The following is a 19,397-nucleotide window of genomic DNA, read 5'->3' as shown; positions in this document are numbered from 1 at the left end:
TGGACAGATTTGTTTGTGGATTTCATACAGCTTTGCCATTGTTAAATGGCTGAGTGGCTAAAGGTCACAAGATCTTGAGGTCATGGGTTCCATTCCAGGTGTTTCTGGCTAGATGTTGTTTTGTTGGTATATAGGAACTTTGACTTTGAAGATACATTTGATATTGAACAGTGTCATGTGTTCTATAATATGAGTCCAGAAAAATAATGTTTTGAAAATTCTTACCTTGTCAAATATAAATGTACAATTCTTATGATTCATAACTTTACATGGCGACCCGAGATAGCAGACTTCACCCCGTTACCCATAATACTTCTTTGCAAATCTCCAAGTCCCACAGACAGAAACACCAGACAGATACACACAAACACACACACAAACACACTAAGAGGCACACAGACAGACAGACACATTCAGAGTCTCAGACCCTTGTAATGTCTTATAGCACATAGGGCAGCAAGTTTCTAAGTTGCATGATACAAAATGCATATTTCTACAGGGAGGGGTTGCTCGAGACACCTCCTCGAACCATGGGACCCCTACTTTACGTCCCTGCCGAAAGATGGGTGCAGCCCCAACCGAGATGCCAAACCCAGGATTGAACCGGGGTCTCCTAGTTACCAACTAGTGGGAACCAGAATCTCCACTGTGGGACTGCCAGTTGAGCTACAGGGACATCCCTGTATATGTTGTTACAGACTAATGAATCAAATCTTCCCTTACCTCTCTTTCTCTAACTCATCAAGGTACTCCTGCGATGGCTGGACGATCAGCTTCCGTTTTGCAGATGTGCTTTCCGCCGAGGTGTGGGAGGACTTGGCACTGTGATTGGACGCGCTGTGGTTACTCTGCTGCGGCGATCCCTCGTGGCTCCCCCACGCCCGCAGTGGTTTGTTCCGCAGGCGGATACCATTCCCCAACTGTGCTGCTGCAGGATCCAGGCCATTTTCTGTAGGCAAAGAGGAAGAAGAAATTCAGTTTGTTGAAATTATGATACATAAGAATCTTAAATCTAAAAAACCCCACACAGTTGAAGCTTAAGTTAAACTTAAAGGTGCACGACCCAGTTTATTTTGTGGTCTCAATTCAAGTGTACGCAACCCTCTCTTTTAGAAAATATTTCTGCAGCAAAACAAAACATGCGTGGGAAGGACATCTAGTTTCTTTAACCTCTCAAATTTCTTTTGGAAAAGGTATTTTCTGACCAAAATTGGACATTTTCACTGGAATTAAAACCGTAAGCTGCATGTAGATCTTACAAACAAATTTGTCTGATGCTTTTTGAAGAAGAAAGCCTTATTTCCCTTTCTTATGCCTGGAGAATGTAAAACAATTTACAGCATTTGACGCTTAAAGTGAGAGGAGAGGGGGTTCATCCCTTGATGGACCTCTGCCTGACCGTTTCCAGTCATATCCAGTTGCTTGAGTGACTGCTTTTTTTTCATACCTTACAAGTAAGTTACAACAGTTCATCCCTCGCTCTGTGTAAGACTAATGTAGTTGATGAGTATCACCCACCAGTGGTAGGGTTAGCTGGCTGTTGGTTCTCCTCTTCATCCAGCCCCTTCTGTATGTGAGTCAGAACCTCCTTCATGGTGCAGGCTTCACTCTCCAGCTGGGTCAGGTGGCTAGAGTTATCCTAGAAAACACACAAACAGACATGAGAAACAATCTATCAAAGGAAAGAAAGGAAAGCAAAAAGGACAGTGATCTTGATCCAGTTTTAGCTCACTGAAGAGCTAGTCTTCCACTGGTCATGATAGAGAAGAAAGACGTTATATACAGTATGTACAGGTTCATTGTACTGGGGAATTTCCCGTAGCTCTTTTCGGCAACCTCAATGAACAGTGGATAATGGCTTAATATCCTGCCTTAAGCACTGCAACCCTTTCCAGTAGGGAGCATGTCGGATGGGTGACACAGTCAGAATAAAACTCACAGCTTCTAGTTCCAGAGACAGGGCTAACCACTGGACTAGGCAAGCTCTAAAGGTATGTTTTGTAGAATTATGGCACCAAAAGTACAAATATTCAACCATTCATCCTGGTGCGAGTGGATCAAACCTCACTGTCTGATTTTATGCAGCTTGTAGGTGGTTTACCGGTTATGCAAATCAAGCCAACAGTGTAAGTCCCTCACCTGTAGTTCCTGTTTCAGGTGCATGTTCTCTGTCTGCAGGGCCTCCACATGCCTCAGCAGCTGGTCAAACGCTGGCCCTGCCATCTTGCGCTTGGTGCCTGCACAAAAATAAGACATTAGACTTGTAATCAAGGTCTTGTTAGGGATTGTGTGGAATAATGACAGGCACAGAGCTCTCAGTAGCCCAGAGGTTCTGGATTCAAATTCGTTGATATTCAACCGATCTTGTGCCCTTAGGAAAGGCACTTTCACTGACAGATGGAAGTACATGTAAGTATCTAGCTTTGGCTAGGGTTAGTCCCTCAGATAGAATGCTAAATGGAGGTCCAGTGTTTGAGGAGAATCACACGTTAAAGAATCAACTACTAGACTTAGTAAAAAAGAGTAGGGGTCATTCCTGGAGTGAGTGATTCAAAACCTACAGTCCTATGGGCCACACCTGGAGAAATTACTGTTGTATTAAGGTCAATTTTTCTATAGAGGAGCCTCCACTTCAAATCATCTTAATTTGATCGTTGGAATGCTTAAAAAAATTCTGAACCATGAAATTTGCTAGTAAGGTCATCTGCTGTAGTTTCAAAACTAAGTTTTGTAAGTGATACTGCTAATGATTAATTAAAATCCAAAACTTTTCAAATGATAATGATATTCCTCCTAACATGTCTTTTTCTGTTCACATTGGTATGCAAATTCCCATTACTTATTTGATTTCACTGATGATTTGGAGTTATATTAGGATTAACGTTGTACAATTGATTTGCCTTATCTTGTCTTAGTTAAATTCCGTTATTCTTTGTCGATTCTTGCTAAGTTACCATTTATTTAATTTTATATTGTCATTGATTATTGTTATGTATGTACGGGGTTTCCCCCCAGGGATCTTTGAAAAACGCCGGTCAGGCGACATGTACCCCTGGATAAATTTATAAACAAACAAACAAACATATTCAATCTACTGTGATATCAAATCAAAATAAAGATTAGTGGGAATCATGACTGTGTAACGTATTGCTCGTGGTCAATTGATCAGCATTTTCTCTAAACAGGTGGCCGCCCTATATAGTGGCCACCTGTCTATGGTGGCCACATTTGGCCAGTCCCTTGAGTGGCCGCTATAGACAGGTTTGACTGTAATGGAACTAAAACACTCATTTAAGTTTTAACACTTCAACATGGTAAAACTGACATAAAATGACCATTTGAATAACCACAGAAATATAACAACCACTGACCAAACCCCATATCGTTCCACCTGTTTTACTGGTGTTTACAACTTGCCTACCACCTGCCCCCCCTCCCCCCTGTACCTGGGTGGTCTGACACATGTTGTAGTTTGATACATTGGAGTATCATGTTACAGAACAAGCAGTGTAGTACAGGTACACTTGGTCAGGTAACAACCTTTCTGGGTCATATCTGGGCTGTAATATCTGTATCTGTATCTACATAGCTGGTATAACCAACTTCCTTTCAGCATAACCCACAAGCTCATAAAGAACCATCTAATAACTGATAATGTTTTATAATGTTGTTTTACATATCAGGTGATAGATTGGGTTATCATATGGGCTTCTACTGTTGTCAACTAGACCAATGGATTAATTTGAACACACTTTGAATGTGCCAAGTGTGCCATTATCCATAGTTCCAATATCAGATTTGGACAAATTGGAATTACTGTAACGGTTATAATTCTTTGTTCAGGGATACAAAATTTTCTCAACTTCTTGCAAACTTCTCAGGTAGGCGTGACATAGATATTTAAGCAGCCCTCCAGCGGGTCAAATAAGCCTTTGCTTGGGGGATCCTATATATATATATAGCTACATGTGGTCGGGCTGGTACCTTGGGTGATACAGAATACACCGTTTTTGTATTCTAAATTCATAATTGTCCTACTTGGTCTTCAATGGAGCTTCATATCCTTACCCGTTTTGTTTATGATAGTTGTTACATTCACCATCATTTATTGTGTTTAAAAGAATTATACAATCATTTAGTCTGTAAAGCTGGTACCAGAATCTTCCCGTCTTGTTCTGCATGTTTTCTGTCAGCATAAGTTGCCAAACCTGTATGTACGGTTGAAGTGTGGAAGACGTCCACAGGCATGTTTGTCTCAACAGCTCTATGGTCCCATGTGGGCCAATTACACACTGGACTTTCCTGAACTTAAACTTCAACAAAACATCTGTGTCAAAGTCAGTACTAGTACTATTCCAATACATAACATATTGCTGTATCACTCCCCTAATAAATAATCTACAATATATGACTCTGTACAGAAGTTACATAATGGAAAATTGTTCTTATTCAACCCTCAAGATTTTCAACTGAAATAGTTAGAGCATTAGACACATACATGGACTTGGACATTGACATACCCTTCTTCATTGACGTTTGAATGGTTAAATGATCATTCTAACTTTGTATGCAGCTACAAATTGTAGAAATATCCGTATTTCTGAAAAAATTTTCATGTTTTTACCTAAGCTTGTTCGGCACACACATGGACCAAGTACTGCCATATTTCCTTTAATGCTAATCTTCATTTAAGTTCCAACATTTCCCTATAAAGAAACGATCTTAGTAGCAGTCAACCAAAGGTTACAAAATGAAAAAATAAATTGTTTTTTTCCTCAAAATTTGCTCATTCTCACCTGAAACAGGCAGGACCCAGAAGCGGACGTACCCTGGCCCCCCCTGCATGCTTCCCGTGTGTTACCTACAGGAGCTGTTGTGTAAATACCAGCCCCACAGACTTGTGTTACCAGCTGTTGTCACGAGTGGGCCGGGACGGAACACCGCACGGACACACAACGCATGCAAAATACCTGTTCAAATACAAGGTACCCCTTCCACAGTCATCGTGACAGGCTCGAAAACCACTTAAACATAAAAAAAGAGATTTCTCCTCATTTAGAGAACTGTCGAAAGAAATTTTCTTAAAAGGCTCTGTTTACATCTGTTCTTAAAGTGCAATACTGTAACACAATGTTACTTGGAATTCACAGTGTCCAAGACGTGAAAAATTTTGACTATTCTATACTGTATACATACACAAGCAAAGAAGCTTCGTGACATTTTGGATTTTGCAACAAGCTTTGTTCTTACGTTGTGTATTACAAGGCAATGTGTATGTGGGGAGGGGGGGCGCTATTGTCTTTCCACATGTGCGCAACCATAGAAAGAAAAGGGGTAACCTAAGAACTTGTCAACACTTCATTCAGCACAAATCAACTACTGTTAACTTTGTTACCTAAATATCCTGATGCTCTGGCAAAGGGGCATTGCATACAACTTGTGATATAAGGTATCCCATACATTTCTATTATTCAAAATTAGGCAAGGAATTTTGAAAAAAAAATTCCTTTACATTAAAATGTTTCAAGCTTCCATCTTAAGTTTAAATAAATTATGCTTAAGTCTCAGAATTGTTCAAGCTGTTAATGGAAGAAGTTTATTTGCAAGTTCGTGCCCGAAGGTTAATGTATAGTCTTGATACTGTTATAATTTTAGAACAATACACTGTATTGCTTAAAGTTAACGATAAATTTCAATGTAATTTTAGAACAACCTTTCAGATTCCAATATTTACTTGACAATAATGAAACCTTTAGAAAGTCATTTATTTATTCATCATCACATGACGCCTCTCTGACGGCATATATCCCAATTATACCAGGGTCTCCTAAACCAATCACATTTCAGCTGCAGTAACTCCTTTTTGAGCCACAGACATGTCTGTATTCGATACTAACACAATTACACTCTAGTTCAATCAGGATGTCTGTCACCAAACCACATCAACCCATGCCCTTATTAGGAAATGGGTGGTGACCAAATATGGACGTACCCTTTGCTGTGAGATATTCCACAGACATAATTAGATTAGAAGATGAGGGATGACATTGCCACTTGGGTTATGACAGTCCATCTGTCATCACTGATTGATTAGGTTACACACACCTACAAAGACAATAGAAATTCCAGGAGATACATTTTCCAGGATTCCATATGGAACATCAAACCACAGAATTCTTTTCTACCTTGAACCAGACCAAAAAGGTTATGTTTTTGGTACCGTTTTATTTGTATGTCTGTTTGTTGCCAGCATAACTCTAGAACCTATGGATGGATCCTGATGATATTTGGTAGGTAAATAGGGGTCAGGAAGTGAAGGTCAAGTTTGATAATGGGCCTCCTAGTGGCTTTCAACAGTACTACAAATGTACTGTAACAGCAGAACAGCTTGTTTTGATATTCTATAACCATACAAGTGACTGTACATTATATACAATAGTGTGTACTACATTGTACATGTAATGGAATCTAACTTTACCACTGTTATGTTCAACAAAACAATTCAAATCAGATTATACAAGACTGAAAAAAAAACCACTTTCCCGAGTATTTCATAATTTTTAAATTTAGTACCAGAAAAACATGCTATTACTATAATACAGAATGTATGCTTCATTTTGTCTGAAAATTTGCTCACTTTTTCAGATATTTGTTTCTGAAATTTGAATTACCTGGGCTGTAAGTTACCTTGAATGAAATATAGCTTTGAAGCAACATTTTCTTTACCTACTACTAGTAAGTTAAAATATTTTGGAAATAAATTCCTTGCTTCAATTACAGACAAATACATTTTGTATATCAAGAACTATATAATTGATATTTCAATAACATTCACTATAATTCTCAACTATTACTGTGACAGTATACATTGTACAATGTCATATTATATATAAAATCGACAGCACACATTTCTTTGTTCTTAAAACACTTTCCACCCTATGACACCTAATATAATATTATGAATATTTCTCTACGTCTGACTGGCATCATTGATTATAATAAGAGAAATGGCATGGCATATATAATGGGTCAACGAAATGGCCAATCCATGACAGGTGGTACCAAAAATCGGCATTGTATACCAACGCCAGCTGTTGACACAAATAAGCTGTTGTTCTATTGGAAAAAAAAAACTGCATACGTTTTGTTTCACTCAATATTGTGCACTTCTTGCACTTTCAAAAAATGCAGTAACTAAAAATCCTGCTATACAATAAGTCAAAGAAGGAATACTAGATAATACTTTACCTACTGCAGCTATAATATAAAGATAAAGTAAATGTTGAATATGATGTTGAGGTTACTTTTAGGATTTGTACTCTTGACTAAACAAATTCTGCTGCAGTACCAAACCAAGTCCCAAGGGGTCCATACTTAAAGTTATCCTACATTTCCTAACCTAGACCCACACAACAAATATCATAATGATCTATCCACAACTTTATTTATGCTGTCCACAAACAAATGGCACTAAAGCACATTTAAGCATCATGAAAATGCGCTGTATAAGTAAAGCTTAAAGCCTACAGCTGTCATCCCTAATATAAAATCTACATGTAAACACTATCAAGGCTCTCCGGCTTTCAGTAATTTGATGCTGGATCAATATAAATTGCCTCTCAAAAATCTACAGCTTTGAACTTTTTTGTGTAAAAATTGGCTAATTTGGTTGTGAGATTATCAACAACATAAAAATAAGTTCCTATGGTGACATTTATGTAATAGTTATGTCTAATGCTTTCAAGATGTGCAATTATCACACATAAAGGAAATGATAGACAGTGGTTAATGGGTTCTAACGTGATATTGAATAAAACCACTGTCAGTTTTACAAAGACTGAAAGAGAGCAGCATTTTGAAACAGTCTAGACTGGGTTCTTTGCAATTTTTTTTACATATTTTTAACTTGAAATTAAAATTGTGCCTAACATTAACACATAGTCAAGTAAAGGCAATGTCATTGGTGAAAACATTTTACGACAAGAGTTACTAAGAATCTGCCATTTCTGTACAAGGCATCCTAAACTCAGTAAAAATGCGACAACCAAAATATGGATAAATTTCAGTTAGTATTAGTATCACAAATACAAGTTAACCTGTACAAAGAAATTTTCTATGGCACAGTCACGTACTTTCTTCACCCAGAAAATCACTTAATTACAGGGTTTAAATGTTACATTTATAGCTGCAGGCTATACCATTTTTCAGATAAACACAGATTTTAGATATCAACTTCCTTTACAAGGTATTACACAACCTTATCTTCCTATTGTCACATACTGTATTATACTAGTTATTTTATCAATAATCCTTTTTTCTACACAATGCACATGTAACCTAAACAGGGTTCGTGTGAATAGACTGACTACACACACACTCTTACACACAATGCCCCGATATTTCTTTCTACGTACACGAGATTCGCCCAAATTTCTCCCAGACGATAAAAACATCTCTCCCACTCACCGAGTTGCAGTAACTGCATCTTCCAGAATTTAATTTTGGACATTTTGCCGGCCTTGTTGCCATCCCCGTCACAACCCTCCTGCTCCGCTGCCTTGTTCATGTCGACTGAACCCCGCTAAGCAGATTCTAACCGTGAATTATGCAGGTTGGGGAAATTGGTGGGTACCCTTGGGGACTTCGTGATACATTATGGGGCAGCATACCAAATGAGCTTACAGCATATAATTTTTCCCCGACACATCCTTCTTATATATCAGACCAAACAAATTTTCCTAAAAATTATCCATTCTAGATAATGTTTTAAAAGATCATACATGAAACATTGAGTTAACTATTCGGTTAATAGTCAGAAACCCTATATGGGTCAGTAGTTTATTAGCATGACTAGGTCGTATAATTCATGAGATTCTAGTGGCTGAGGCTTAACAATTGTAGGGCGTTGGCCACTGGTGGTAGTACGGCCCATTTGTAGTGCCGAATATGTGTAAATTCTCCGCATTTGTGCAAATTTATGGAAATTGCTTTTTCGCAGCGTTAGCATCTAAATTGGTGGCAAACATGTGTCCACATGTGGCCGACAATGGCTAATTATGGGGAAATAGCTTCAGATGTAACAAATCATGCCGCGGTCATTATTAGGGCCATTTTGGGGAAATGGCAAAATTTCATACTACATTTTGCAATTTTGACTTTTTACTATGCTAGTTACTATACACCTGTCTGTGAATATTTGCACTTCTCAAATATTTCTCAATATATACATAATCAAGACCAAAAAAATTATCAAAATGACAACTATATCATAATAATCTTTATATTGTTCAACAGAATAGAAAAGCATTTTGGCACCTGTTATCTCTGAAAAACCTGTTAGAAACTGTAGACAACTAAGAGCATTTTTAGAGCAAATGTTGCAATGACATTATAATTACGATTTTTTTCCCTTTTATCGTTTATCAAGTAAATTTACTCAGAGTCAATCCTGTGCATGATGTTCAAAAAGTAAATGACTAATAAAATACACATGTAGGAATAGAGAAAAAAACTCAGGTATATGGCGTAATTTGAAAAAAAAAATTATTATACAGTATCGACATTACAAAAAATGATTTTCCATACATCAGATTTTTAGAACTATAATTGGGAAATTCATAAATCCAAGGATAAATCTAAGTATAATAATTGAGGAATACATAGGAGATACAGTTACACTATTTACATTACACATCTGCCCAGTGCTATTGCAAGGACCCATTTCTTTGTTCAGGACGGAAATATTCTATCATTTCACAAAAATATAAACCCTATCCGATCAAAAAAATCTTAACTTCATGACATAAAATGAATCTTAAAATAACAGATTTAAAAAAATAAAATCAACAAAATAGGCTCCCAAACAATGAGTGTGATGAAAAACTAAAGGTGGAGACAGCCCTACATGTTTGTCAAAAGGTGTCAATTTCACAACTCTGTCATCTGACACTAGTTGACAAAATAATATTCCAAATCCTCCCCCATACAAAAGGAAAAGTAATATAATGTTACAGTTGCTCATTTGGGACAGTCTATTGTTTGAGGAAGCATAAAAAACCCGCTTTGACATTGACCTACAAAAATCCAGGGTTTGACCTTCAAACAACATTTGTCCTTTTCTGCTTGTACAACTCTATTATGGCATAAATTTTTGCACAGAGTACTATCAGCAGAACAAACAATAAATTGTACATACAGATTTCTCAATGATAAAAATCGAAAATAGGAAAAATTTCAACGTACCCACCATAATGGCATCTCGGCGAACCATTTTCCGAGAAATTCCTGCGCCGGAATGACTCTCACGGACAACACTCCAGAGAAAAAGTACCGAACATTCCTCATTTGCATGTAAAGAGCGCTTATACACCCAGACGATGACTCATCTCTTTAATATTAGATGACCACAATAATAGCCGTTTTATGACGCAAAAGGTCGTATTCTCCCAAGTGTAAGTTAGAAAGCCCCTATCATCAAATGATAAATCAAGAGATAAAAAAATTCCATAAAACTCGTTGAACCATCTTTAAAACATGCCAGCACATAAGCAATGATATTAACGTTGTCATCTATTTGCAAATCCGTAATTATGGTTGTTGATGATTTGGAGGGCATCTACGTGTTAATGTGTTACGCCCCCGTCCTTGGGTGTCCCAACGACAGTTGGCGTAATCAACGTGAGTCACCTGACGTCACAAGTGGGGGTTTCCCCTTCAGTTCCAGATGCCAAGACACTCAGAAATTCCAAAGGAATGACTCATACTCTGGAGACAATTTCAAAATTCACATCAACATAGATGGAACTGTAATTTTGGAAATTTTTGCAGTTGTTTTATGTTTGAAGTTTCAACAGTGAATCCTTTATTGCAAACTGAATGCCTCTGGTGTTTTCATTACTGTACAGTATGCAAATACAATTTGATATCACAAACTAGGTATGGCGGCCTCGAAAAGGTGTCTTTTGACACCTGTTCTGCCATACCCTCCAGTGTGGAGAATCCTAATAAATAAATAAATAAATAAACTCAAAAGCTCTGCAAACACTCTATTTTCTCCCTTAATTGCAAATCAAATCCCTGTAAATTTAAATGCATTTACAGTAGAAACGCGTCATCTACATGTATACTCTATACAAAAAAATCTACATGCACCTTTCAATTTAATCCAGTGCTGGAATTCATAACTTCTATGCCATGGCATAGAATATTAAAAGAAAACTTATTAGGAAGAGACATTAAGAATAGTAACATCCTTACATGAAACAAAATCACATCCGATTCAGCATTACATTTTGTATATCATAAATTTGCAATATCTCAAGAAATATTAAGTCCTACAAAACAAACTGACAAACTTTGTAAACCTTGCTGTATCAATAAATAATATCATAAATCATTTTATCAGACTAATTCAGTCTTGCAATCTTTTTTCAAACTTTGTCTGCAATTCTCTAGAATTTTTTCCTTTGTCTCTAACATTTCAAAGCTATATATTATTGCCACTACATGCAGACATGCATATTAAAGCCCTTATATCCCCTGTCTGGAGTACAGTCCTAGGGGAGTTTCATTTCAGTCATGCATGCTGTCTCCTCCATACACCCTCCCCCAGGGGACAAAACTTGGTAATAAACTTTGCATGTGGTGTCATTACGGATGAATGTCCAAACACGCAGCAATAAAAGTCAAAAACTTTTGAAAAGTACAGAAATGTACAAAAAAAATGTATCAGTCAAAACTTTGACGAAGTTTTAAGAAATACATTATTTGGTGACTGACGCAGCTGGTGTTACTGCATAGGACAAACATACAAATATTTAGATATCAAAAGAAATTGATATATGGAAGACTAAAATCATTCAGGGTTTAAAGAGAGTACATTTTAGTCTATCAGCCTATAAGGCCATAGCAGTATTAATCTGCAACCACTATACTATTTCATATGCTTATGTTAAACTATTGAAATGGTACATGTGTACATTGCTGGTTTTTAATGAATGTGTAATAATGTCTGAATGTGCAAAATATTGATGTGACCCACCAAATGGACAAAAAATTACATGTGGCCTAAAAAGAATAAAAGCCCCCAAACCCCGATCACTAAAAAATATAAAGTTCTTTCTGACTTGCAATAATTCTAATCATCTAATACTAAAGATACACCCAACCAGGCTTGTCAGTACACTAAAATTGTCAGTACACTAAAATTCAGACCAAATGGAACAAGACAAAACATATAACCTACCATGGCAGCCATCTTTAATCACAGCACTGGTATCTCTCTAACCTCAGATAATCGTCTTGAACCGGTGACTCATCCCATAGATAAGAAGCTGACCCCATTATTTTAAAGTGAGTCAGTCTCCTCAGACCTTCCCCAATTCCTTGAGTCAGAAAGTACTATGAGTATGACATTAAGTACCACATGTACATGTATAAGTTAACATGTGGGTTCACAATTATGAGACATTAAACAAACGGAAGCCATTGACTGACTTGCTGAATCATCAAATTATACATTGTAAAGTTTCTGCCTGCAAAAATGTTACAGTTTAAAGCAGGCTGCTAGGAGCCCAATCTCACACAACTTCTTCCAGGTATCTGCCACAAAAAAAGGCAAAATATATAAATATTCATTAACACGACAACTGGAAGTTATGTTTCAGTACCAAGGACAACCACCAGGATGTTGTCCAAAATCGACCTTGATCTTTTCATCCCAAGACCTAACCACATGCAAACACCATCAAAATCCATCCAGAGGTTCTTATGCTGTTATGCTGACCACAAATATCAAGAAATAATATACAAAAACAATATACAAAAGCCATGTAAATAGACTGTATTCATGACAAGAGACCCCTTTCTATGACTTCAATTCATAAAATGAAAGAACTGGTCATTATGATAAAAACAGTTCGGTAACTTATGTTGAATATCTTTTCACTCATCATAGATCTATACTTTCCATAAAGGTATCAAACTGCTACGTGTGGAAGTCGAAAATTGGATTTGCAGCTCTGGTTTTTGTTATGCATGAGTTTTTATTGGTGATTATGGTACATTTATTATGTTATTCTCTGGAGTGGAAGTTTTTGGCATGTCCGTATAATGAATGGGTCATTAACTTTTTACAAAGACGAAAAGTCACTGAGACCATCGTAAAAGTCAAACCTTACACCAGCATTAGCATCATTTGAAATTTTCATGTGCATCTCTTTCAATTCCGCTATTAGGTTTCAGCGCAGCTGAAAAAATTAGTTGTCTAACTATTGTGTTTATTTGTCTAAATACACCAAATTTTGCACACGTGGAGTTGAATGTGCATTGTATTCTACACAATCTATGCACTGTGTAGGCATTTAAATATCTACCCAGATTCAATTTCATGGCATTTTAAAACTATTTTCAGACTAAATTTGTATTTTTTTACTCCTGTGCTGTGGTATTTAGACCAAATAATTGCAATTTGATATGGGAATGCCTATGGTGTTATCATTTTTAAATCAAATATAAACTAAACTTCAGTCTACAGTTTAACATTTCAATCTTGTTTTTGTTTTCTTTTGGTAAAGTTTCCTTTTTTGCAACTAAATTTGCTTTATCTATCAATACATGCCAGAACTTTTGCCAAAGCTACTAACTACTCAAACTTTTTCACCCTTTTTGAAGGTTAGGACGTTGTGTCATTATTAACACTTTATGCACACAAAAAATACATATATGCGGAGAGACCTTTTCTAGACCCAGGTGGGATTTCACACTTTATGCTGTTTCTATAATAAAAGCTGTGGTAATGGAATGCTATAGAATAGCATTACCCTGGGACAAGGCCACTAATAAACATGAATAATAATAAAAATTGTAAATGGATTATGATAATTCTACCAAACTTTGTCAAAACAAAGGAGAAGTATATGATATCACAGTTAACATATCAATGAAAACTTCCACAAATTTTCTATGAAGTTATGTAGAAAGTTGCGTAATGAAAATATAGACGAACATTGTATATGCACGCATACATGTACGTGTACATGTAACGTGCCTAATAGTAATATGATGTTAAAATAGCAAATTGATTCACATGAAAATTGGACATCAATAAAATATATTAGCACTTTTAAAATCTGAGCTCTGTCTGAGCCCATGCTACACGTAGCTGTGTTTAATGTCATTGCGATTTTGTTAGAATTCGTAGATTCGTTCATCATCCTTTTTTTTACTCAAGTAAAACATTTTTATATAGTAAGGTTCTTTTAGCACAACCAGAAAATAACTTACTTCCGACGTTTCGGTGTCTGTCAGACACCATCATCAGGGTGGAATGACGGGAACTACTTCTTGCTGCTACAGTGGATTCCAATTATTCGTATTACGCCTTTTTGGATAATTCGGGTAATCGGATAGAATTACGAAATCCCAAAACATTTGCCATTCATTCTATTGTTTAGAACATCGCAGAATTGGATAACCCACGGTCTCAAACTTCGGGTTTTTGGATAGAATTACGTCAGGTCACACAAATTAACAATTGTAAAATATGCCCTAAAACTTACAAAATGAGTCCAAAGGTAACTAGTAAATGTATGTATAAAGGCGTAAAGCCATGTAAAGGACCGTAAGAAAGTTACATTCCACAGAAAAGCCGATCTAGCCGATAGCGCTGTGCTAGCGTGCGAACATTTGGAGTTAGGCGCCATTTTGTTAGGTTGCCGCAAGGCATGATGGGCGAACGTCATTGGAACGTCAACACGCTTTTGAGTTCATATTTCCCCTTCAGACAATGTCTAAACTTGGTTTACCCTACAAAAATGTGTTTTTTTCATATCCAGTGTCTCATTAATTGAGCTGATTTCGGCTGCGCTACGTAGATTTACAACAACGCACGTAACGCAACAGGCAACAGGGGTGTGATTTCGCAATGACCTATCTTGCGCATTGAATGGCGGGATATCTCAACCCAAGTGCCGCCATTTTGAATGTTTTGAACGTGAATTTTTTCCGTCTTCCACCGCGAAAGACGTAAATTTCAGAGTAATTTGTAGACACAAGTTGTAGACAAGAAGGTGAAGAGTTTATCACTCTCCAATACCGTTGTTTTAACTTAAAATTATGAAAGTAACGTCATATTCTCCGGCATACGAGCAGAGCCATGTTCGTCTTTGTTTTGGTATGCCGCCAAATTGCCGACGCACGGCTGTGCGAGTCAAGCGTACTTTTCCACATGTGCATTTAGCCACTGATTTGAACTCTTTATTAGATCAAGCATCTCACAGAAATCGCACAGTATCGGAACATATGATTAAAGTTTTGTAAACGGAGTTCCGTATCGTTAGAGTGGTAACCTCTATGAGTGTCTGTGTGTTATGTTTGTGTATTGGTTTTCAAAACTACACCCCTCCCCAACCAATGCCACTAAAGCTGGTCATATAGCCAACTTCGGACTCTAGAATAGGCCGGATAATTGGATAAAATGCCCAGACAAATAGGCGATACAATAAAGCGGATTCCACTGTACTTATAGCCGATGTAGGATCTTCAGAAAACATGCCATTGCCACGGCAGTTAAGCCCAAGACCACGCTCAGAAACTTGTTGGTGCATCCCAAGGACAGACTGGAAGACTCCTCTAAAACAGACTGTGTCTACAAGATTTCGTGCAAAAGTTGTGACAAGGTGTACATTGGAGAGACGGGCAGGACTTTCAACACCAGACTTGAAGAACACAAAAAGGAGGCACAAAACAGCAAAGGCAGTGCATACACAAGATCTCAGAAGAAGGCAGCAGAACAAACAGAGAACAAATCGGCAGTCACAGACCATATTCATAGAAACAATTGCGTAATAGACTGGGAGGGGGCAAGAGTCATTGACAGAGAGGAAAACAGAAGAACTAGATGGATTAAAGAAGCAGTTTGGATCAGAAAATCAGTGCCAGTCATGAACAGAGACGAGGGGGGATACGAGCTGAGCCACGTCTGGGATGGCATTCTTGCTGCTGCAACGCCACCTACATCAGCTATAAGTAGCAGCAAGAAGTAGTTCCCGTCATTCCACCCTGATGATGGTGTCTGACAGACACCGAAACGTCGGAAGTAAGTTATTTTCTGGTTGTGCTAAAAGAACCTTACTATATGAATAATTGCCAACCTGATGAAGTTATTCACGGATAAAACATTTTTATTCTAAACTTGCCCTGGGCTAAACATTAACTGCCCACTTTCCAAAAACAGTATGCAACAAAATAGAAAATGCCTAATGGATTCAGACACTGAATTTCTCTTGGGACAAGGCTTTTTAAAACATTTTTTCACCAAAACATACAAGCTACAAAACTTTACCACAAACAAAAGTCCAGTTAAGGTGGTCTTGTGACTAAAGGTTATTGACAAGTAGGTCCCAATGTTGTACCCTTGGGAAAGGCACTTACTTCCTCACTCTACTCAGGTGAATTTGAGTACCCAACTTTGGTAAGGAACGTCCTCCGGGAGGATTAAAGCCAGAGCTCCTTTGTTTGCATAAAGGACTCATCATGCTTCATAAGAAAAATGAGTTGGAGTCCATCTCGGTATGAGTAGATCAAACCTTATGCTAAAGTTTTATGCAGTTTGTAACTATACAAAACTGGTGGGTAGTTTATGTACTGTTATATTCCAACATTCTCATACAGTGGTAGTGACAGTGACAGACGATGTCTATGTGGCCAGAATATTTTACTGCAAACTCGTATGTATCAAGAGTACTATCCATCAAAGCCCTGCAAGAACAAAGACATATCAAAAGAATAATTTTACCTTTGGTGTTTTCTGTGAAAGATTGTACTGTCAGTTGACATTAAAAAGACGATAATTCTCTCTATAAAGAATTCACATAAAAAGACTTCAACCAACTTTTGAAAAAACAAATTGTATTTACATACATTTTTGTACATGTATGATGTCATCAAATTCTTTGTCTATGATGGAATTTACAAATACCTGTCCCTTGAGACCAAATTTGTCCATCGTTTGAAAATTAATACGAATGGTTTTGTTGCACAAAATCTCAGCCTTGAACAAGTCACATTGACATGAAATGTTTTAAATTGCATTTGGGATAAAGAAATGTATTGGATATATGTAGCAGAGGGGTAAGTCCCTATAGTTATTACAGTGTTGGAAGTAAATTTTAGCAATTTTTCTATAATGTATTCTACCAACACGGATGAACTTTCATGCTATGACTAAAATGCAGTTTGACTATACAACTTAATATGTACAAGAAAGCTTGTCCAAATTTTCAGATTATTAATCAAATTCAAAGTGGACATTCATCTTTTAAAAATTAAAGGGTCATGTATAAACATGAATCATAATAACTGATATGAATTCAAGTCACACTATTGTGAAATGCTTATTCATGAAGGAATATAGAAAAAACAACAAAAGAAAAATGCAATGTCATCTAGAAATAACTTAAATTTTCTGCACACATATTCCTTTGAAAGGTGTGAGACAGTGTGTTTGAATGTATGTACTGAATTAAACTCAGAATTTCGTTTAAGTACAAAACAATGAAAAACACATATTTTAGAGAAATACTGTAATTACTTTCATGCACAAGTATCGCTTGGATTGAAAGTTGCATGTGTAAATAACATGTACAATATACTTATAGTGTGCAAAACTAAGAACATTAGAATTTGCCAAAATCTAATTAGAATCGTCACTAATCTATGCAACAAAATTTGCCATCTGCGCATTCAAAATAATGACTTTCCGACGGCACTTTGGTTAATCTGCAGATTATACCTCATAATCCTTTCCTTTTTCGATAAAAATGATGTGCCCTATCTCAATAAGTTATCTTAACATTAATTAAAATGAACCCTTAACTACCGAAATCATCTAAAAGCCGGACATATTTTTGCCGTAAATTCGGTAAAATATACAAGTGTCTAATGCAAGTATCTCATTAACTTGAGGGATTGGACAGAAGCTTGACAGTTGAGGAATGAAGTGCCCGATAACAAAGTGGTGATACATGGTATGTCATGTAACGGTATTCGTAATTTGAATGTCTTACAAAGAAATTCAAATTTTTCTGTCCCACTGTTTTTCAAGCCCAATGTTGTTGTTCTTGTTAAATCTGTCATTTTATGCCTATCAAAATATATTTTCATCAGTTTCATCTCATGACATTCAGATTTTTACGATAGACAGAGTGAAATTTTTGTCCGTTCCAATGTGCAAATTTCCATGCACGGATGCCATGAGTGGAGACAGCTCTTATATCATGAAAAGGTCATGTGACTTTTACCAGACGTTATCTCACATTTAACCTGTCAGGCCTAGTTCTAAAAACGGTCTTAACAAAACCATACCAAACATTTCAAGATTGATAGTATTATTTTAACTTTATGATGCATAAAATATATTACATATTTTTTTAGCATTTGTGTAGTCCTTAATAAGTAAGTATGACATACAATTGCCTTCTGATGTTTTGTTCATTTCCACTGTATGATTATATACAGGATATCTCCACAGTGTGCCATCAATCAAAAGTGCTATCTGTGGCAGATCACTAATTCTTATGGTAAACAATAACTCATTAACCTCCATAGAAAACCACATGGCAAAGTGCTTAAATTCATTTGTAAGAGATATAGAAGTTTAAAGCATTTATAGTAAATAATTTGCAAAGCATGATATGTCACTTAAATTCTATGTAGCATGTTATATTGAATTCTGCATTGAGTGGTATTCATAAATCATTTACTACTATTGTATATACTGAACTGAATTATTCCTAGCCAATTGTTAAATGTTGCAACCAGGCTTTTAGCTAGGATTTTATTTCATCTTATATTGGGGGTCCAAATTTCTTGGTGAGTCACAGTAAGTGATATAGGGTTGACCATTGTAGGGGGTTGGTGCACAGTTTTCAAGAATTTTAAGTTAAAATGGTGCATTCTAAGGTATCCTGAGGGGCAAAATTTTTGTCAGAGAGGTCACAGTAGAGGACCTCTGCTCCCCAATTTCATGTTATTTCAAGAAAAGCGCATCTAAATGACACCTTGACACATGCCTGGCTAAAAGCCTGGTCACAACACATCCGGTTGTGTTTCTACTCACAGACCAGAGTTTTGCCAGACACTCGGAACAATCTAATGACGTCATTCCCCAAACATTTTGTGATGAAAATTCAATTTACTGTAACAGTTAACTATTGCAGGCACTCCTGAGTTTACTGATAAGAGTCATTACCATCAGCCTGTGAGTTCGGATCTACTGTATGCTTAGTGTTTGTTTGTTGACATTCTGCACGTATAAGTTTCTTTGTAACAAACCTACGCAATTCAGGGTATACCATGTGTGTATTTCCCTGCCTATGTACGTTTGAGGAAGAAATAAA

General features: G+C 36.8%; 1 protein-coding gene across 5 annotated transcripts in view; it reads right to left on the bottom strand.

Annotated features, from left to right (window-relative positions):
* LOC118411611 (adenomatous polyposis coli protein-like) overlaps nt 1–19,397 on the bottom strand; it is an 83,676-nt gene that overhangs the window by 44,117 nt on the left and 20,162 nt on the right. For 2 of the 5 annotated variants that reach the window (XM_035814070.1, XM_035814071.1), the window contains exons 1-4: nt 8,467–8,581; nt 2,140–2,237; nt 1,519–1,639; nt 724–949 (exon numbers count right to left, since the gene is read on the bottom strand). In XM_035814070.1, coding sequence (XP_035669963.1) covers nt 724–949; nt 1,519–1,639; nt 2,140–2,237; nt 8,467–8,566 — 545 coding nt within the window. In that variant the 5' untranslated portion in view covers nt 8,567–8,581. Of the gene's footprint in view, nt 1–723; nt 950–1,518; nt 1,640–2,139; nt 2,238–8,466; nt 8,582–10,242; nt 10,265–19,397 lie in introns of those variants that run through there. The other 3 variants (XM_035814073.1, XM_035814074.1, XM_035814072.1) reach the window with 2 other exon arrangements.

Source organism: Branchiostoma floridae, chromosome 3 (genome assembly GCF_000003815.2).
Source record: "Branchiostoma floridae strain S238N-H82 chromosome 3, Bfl_VNyyK, whole genome shotgun sequence".
NCBI classification, from domain to species: Eukaryota; Metazoa; Chordata; class Leptocardii; order Amphioxiformes; family Branchiostomatidae; genus Branchiostoma; species Branchiostoma floridae.
The sequence above is the reverse complement of the archived record's forward strand: the minus strand, read 5'-3'. Positions and strand labels throughout refer to the sequence as shown.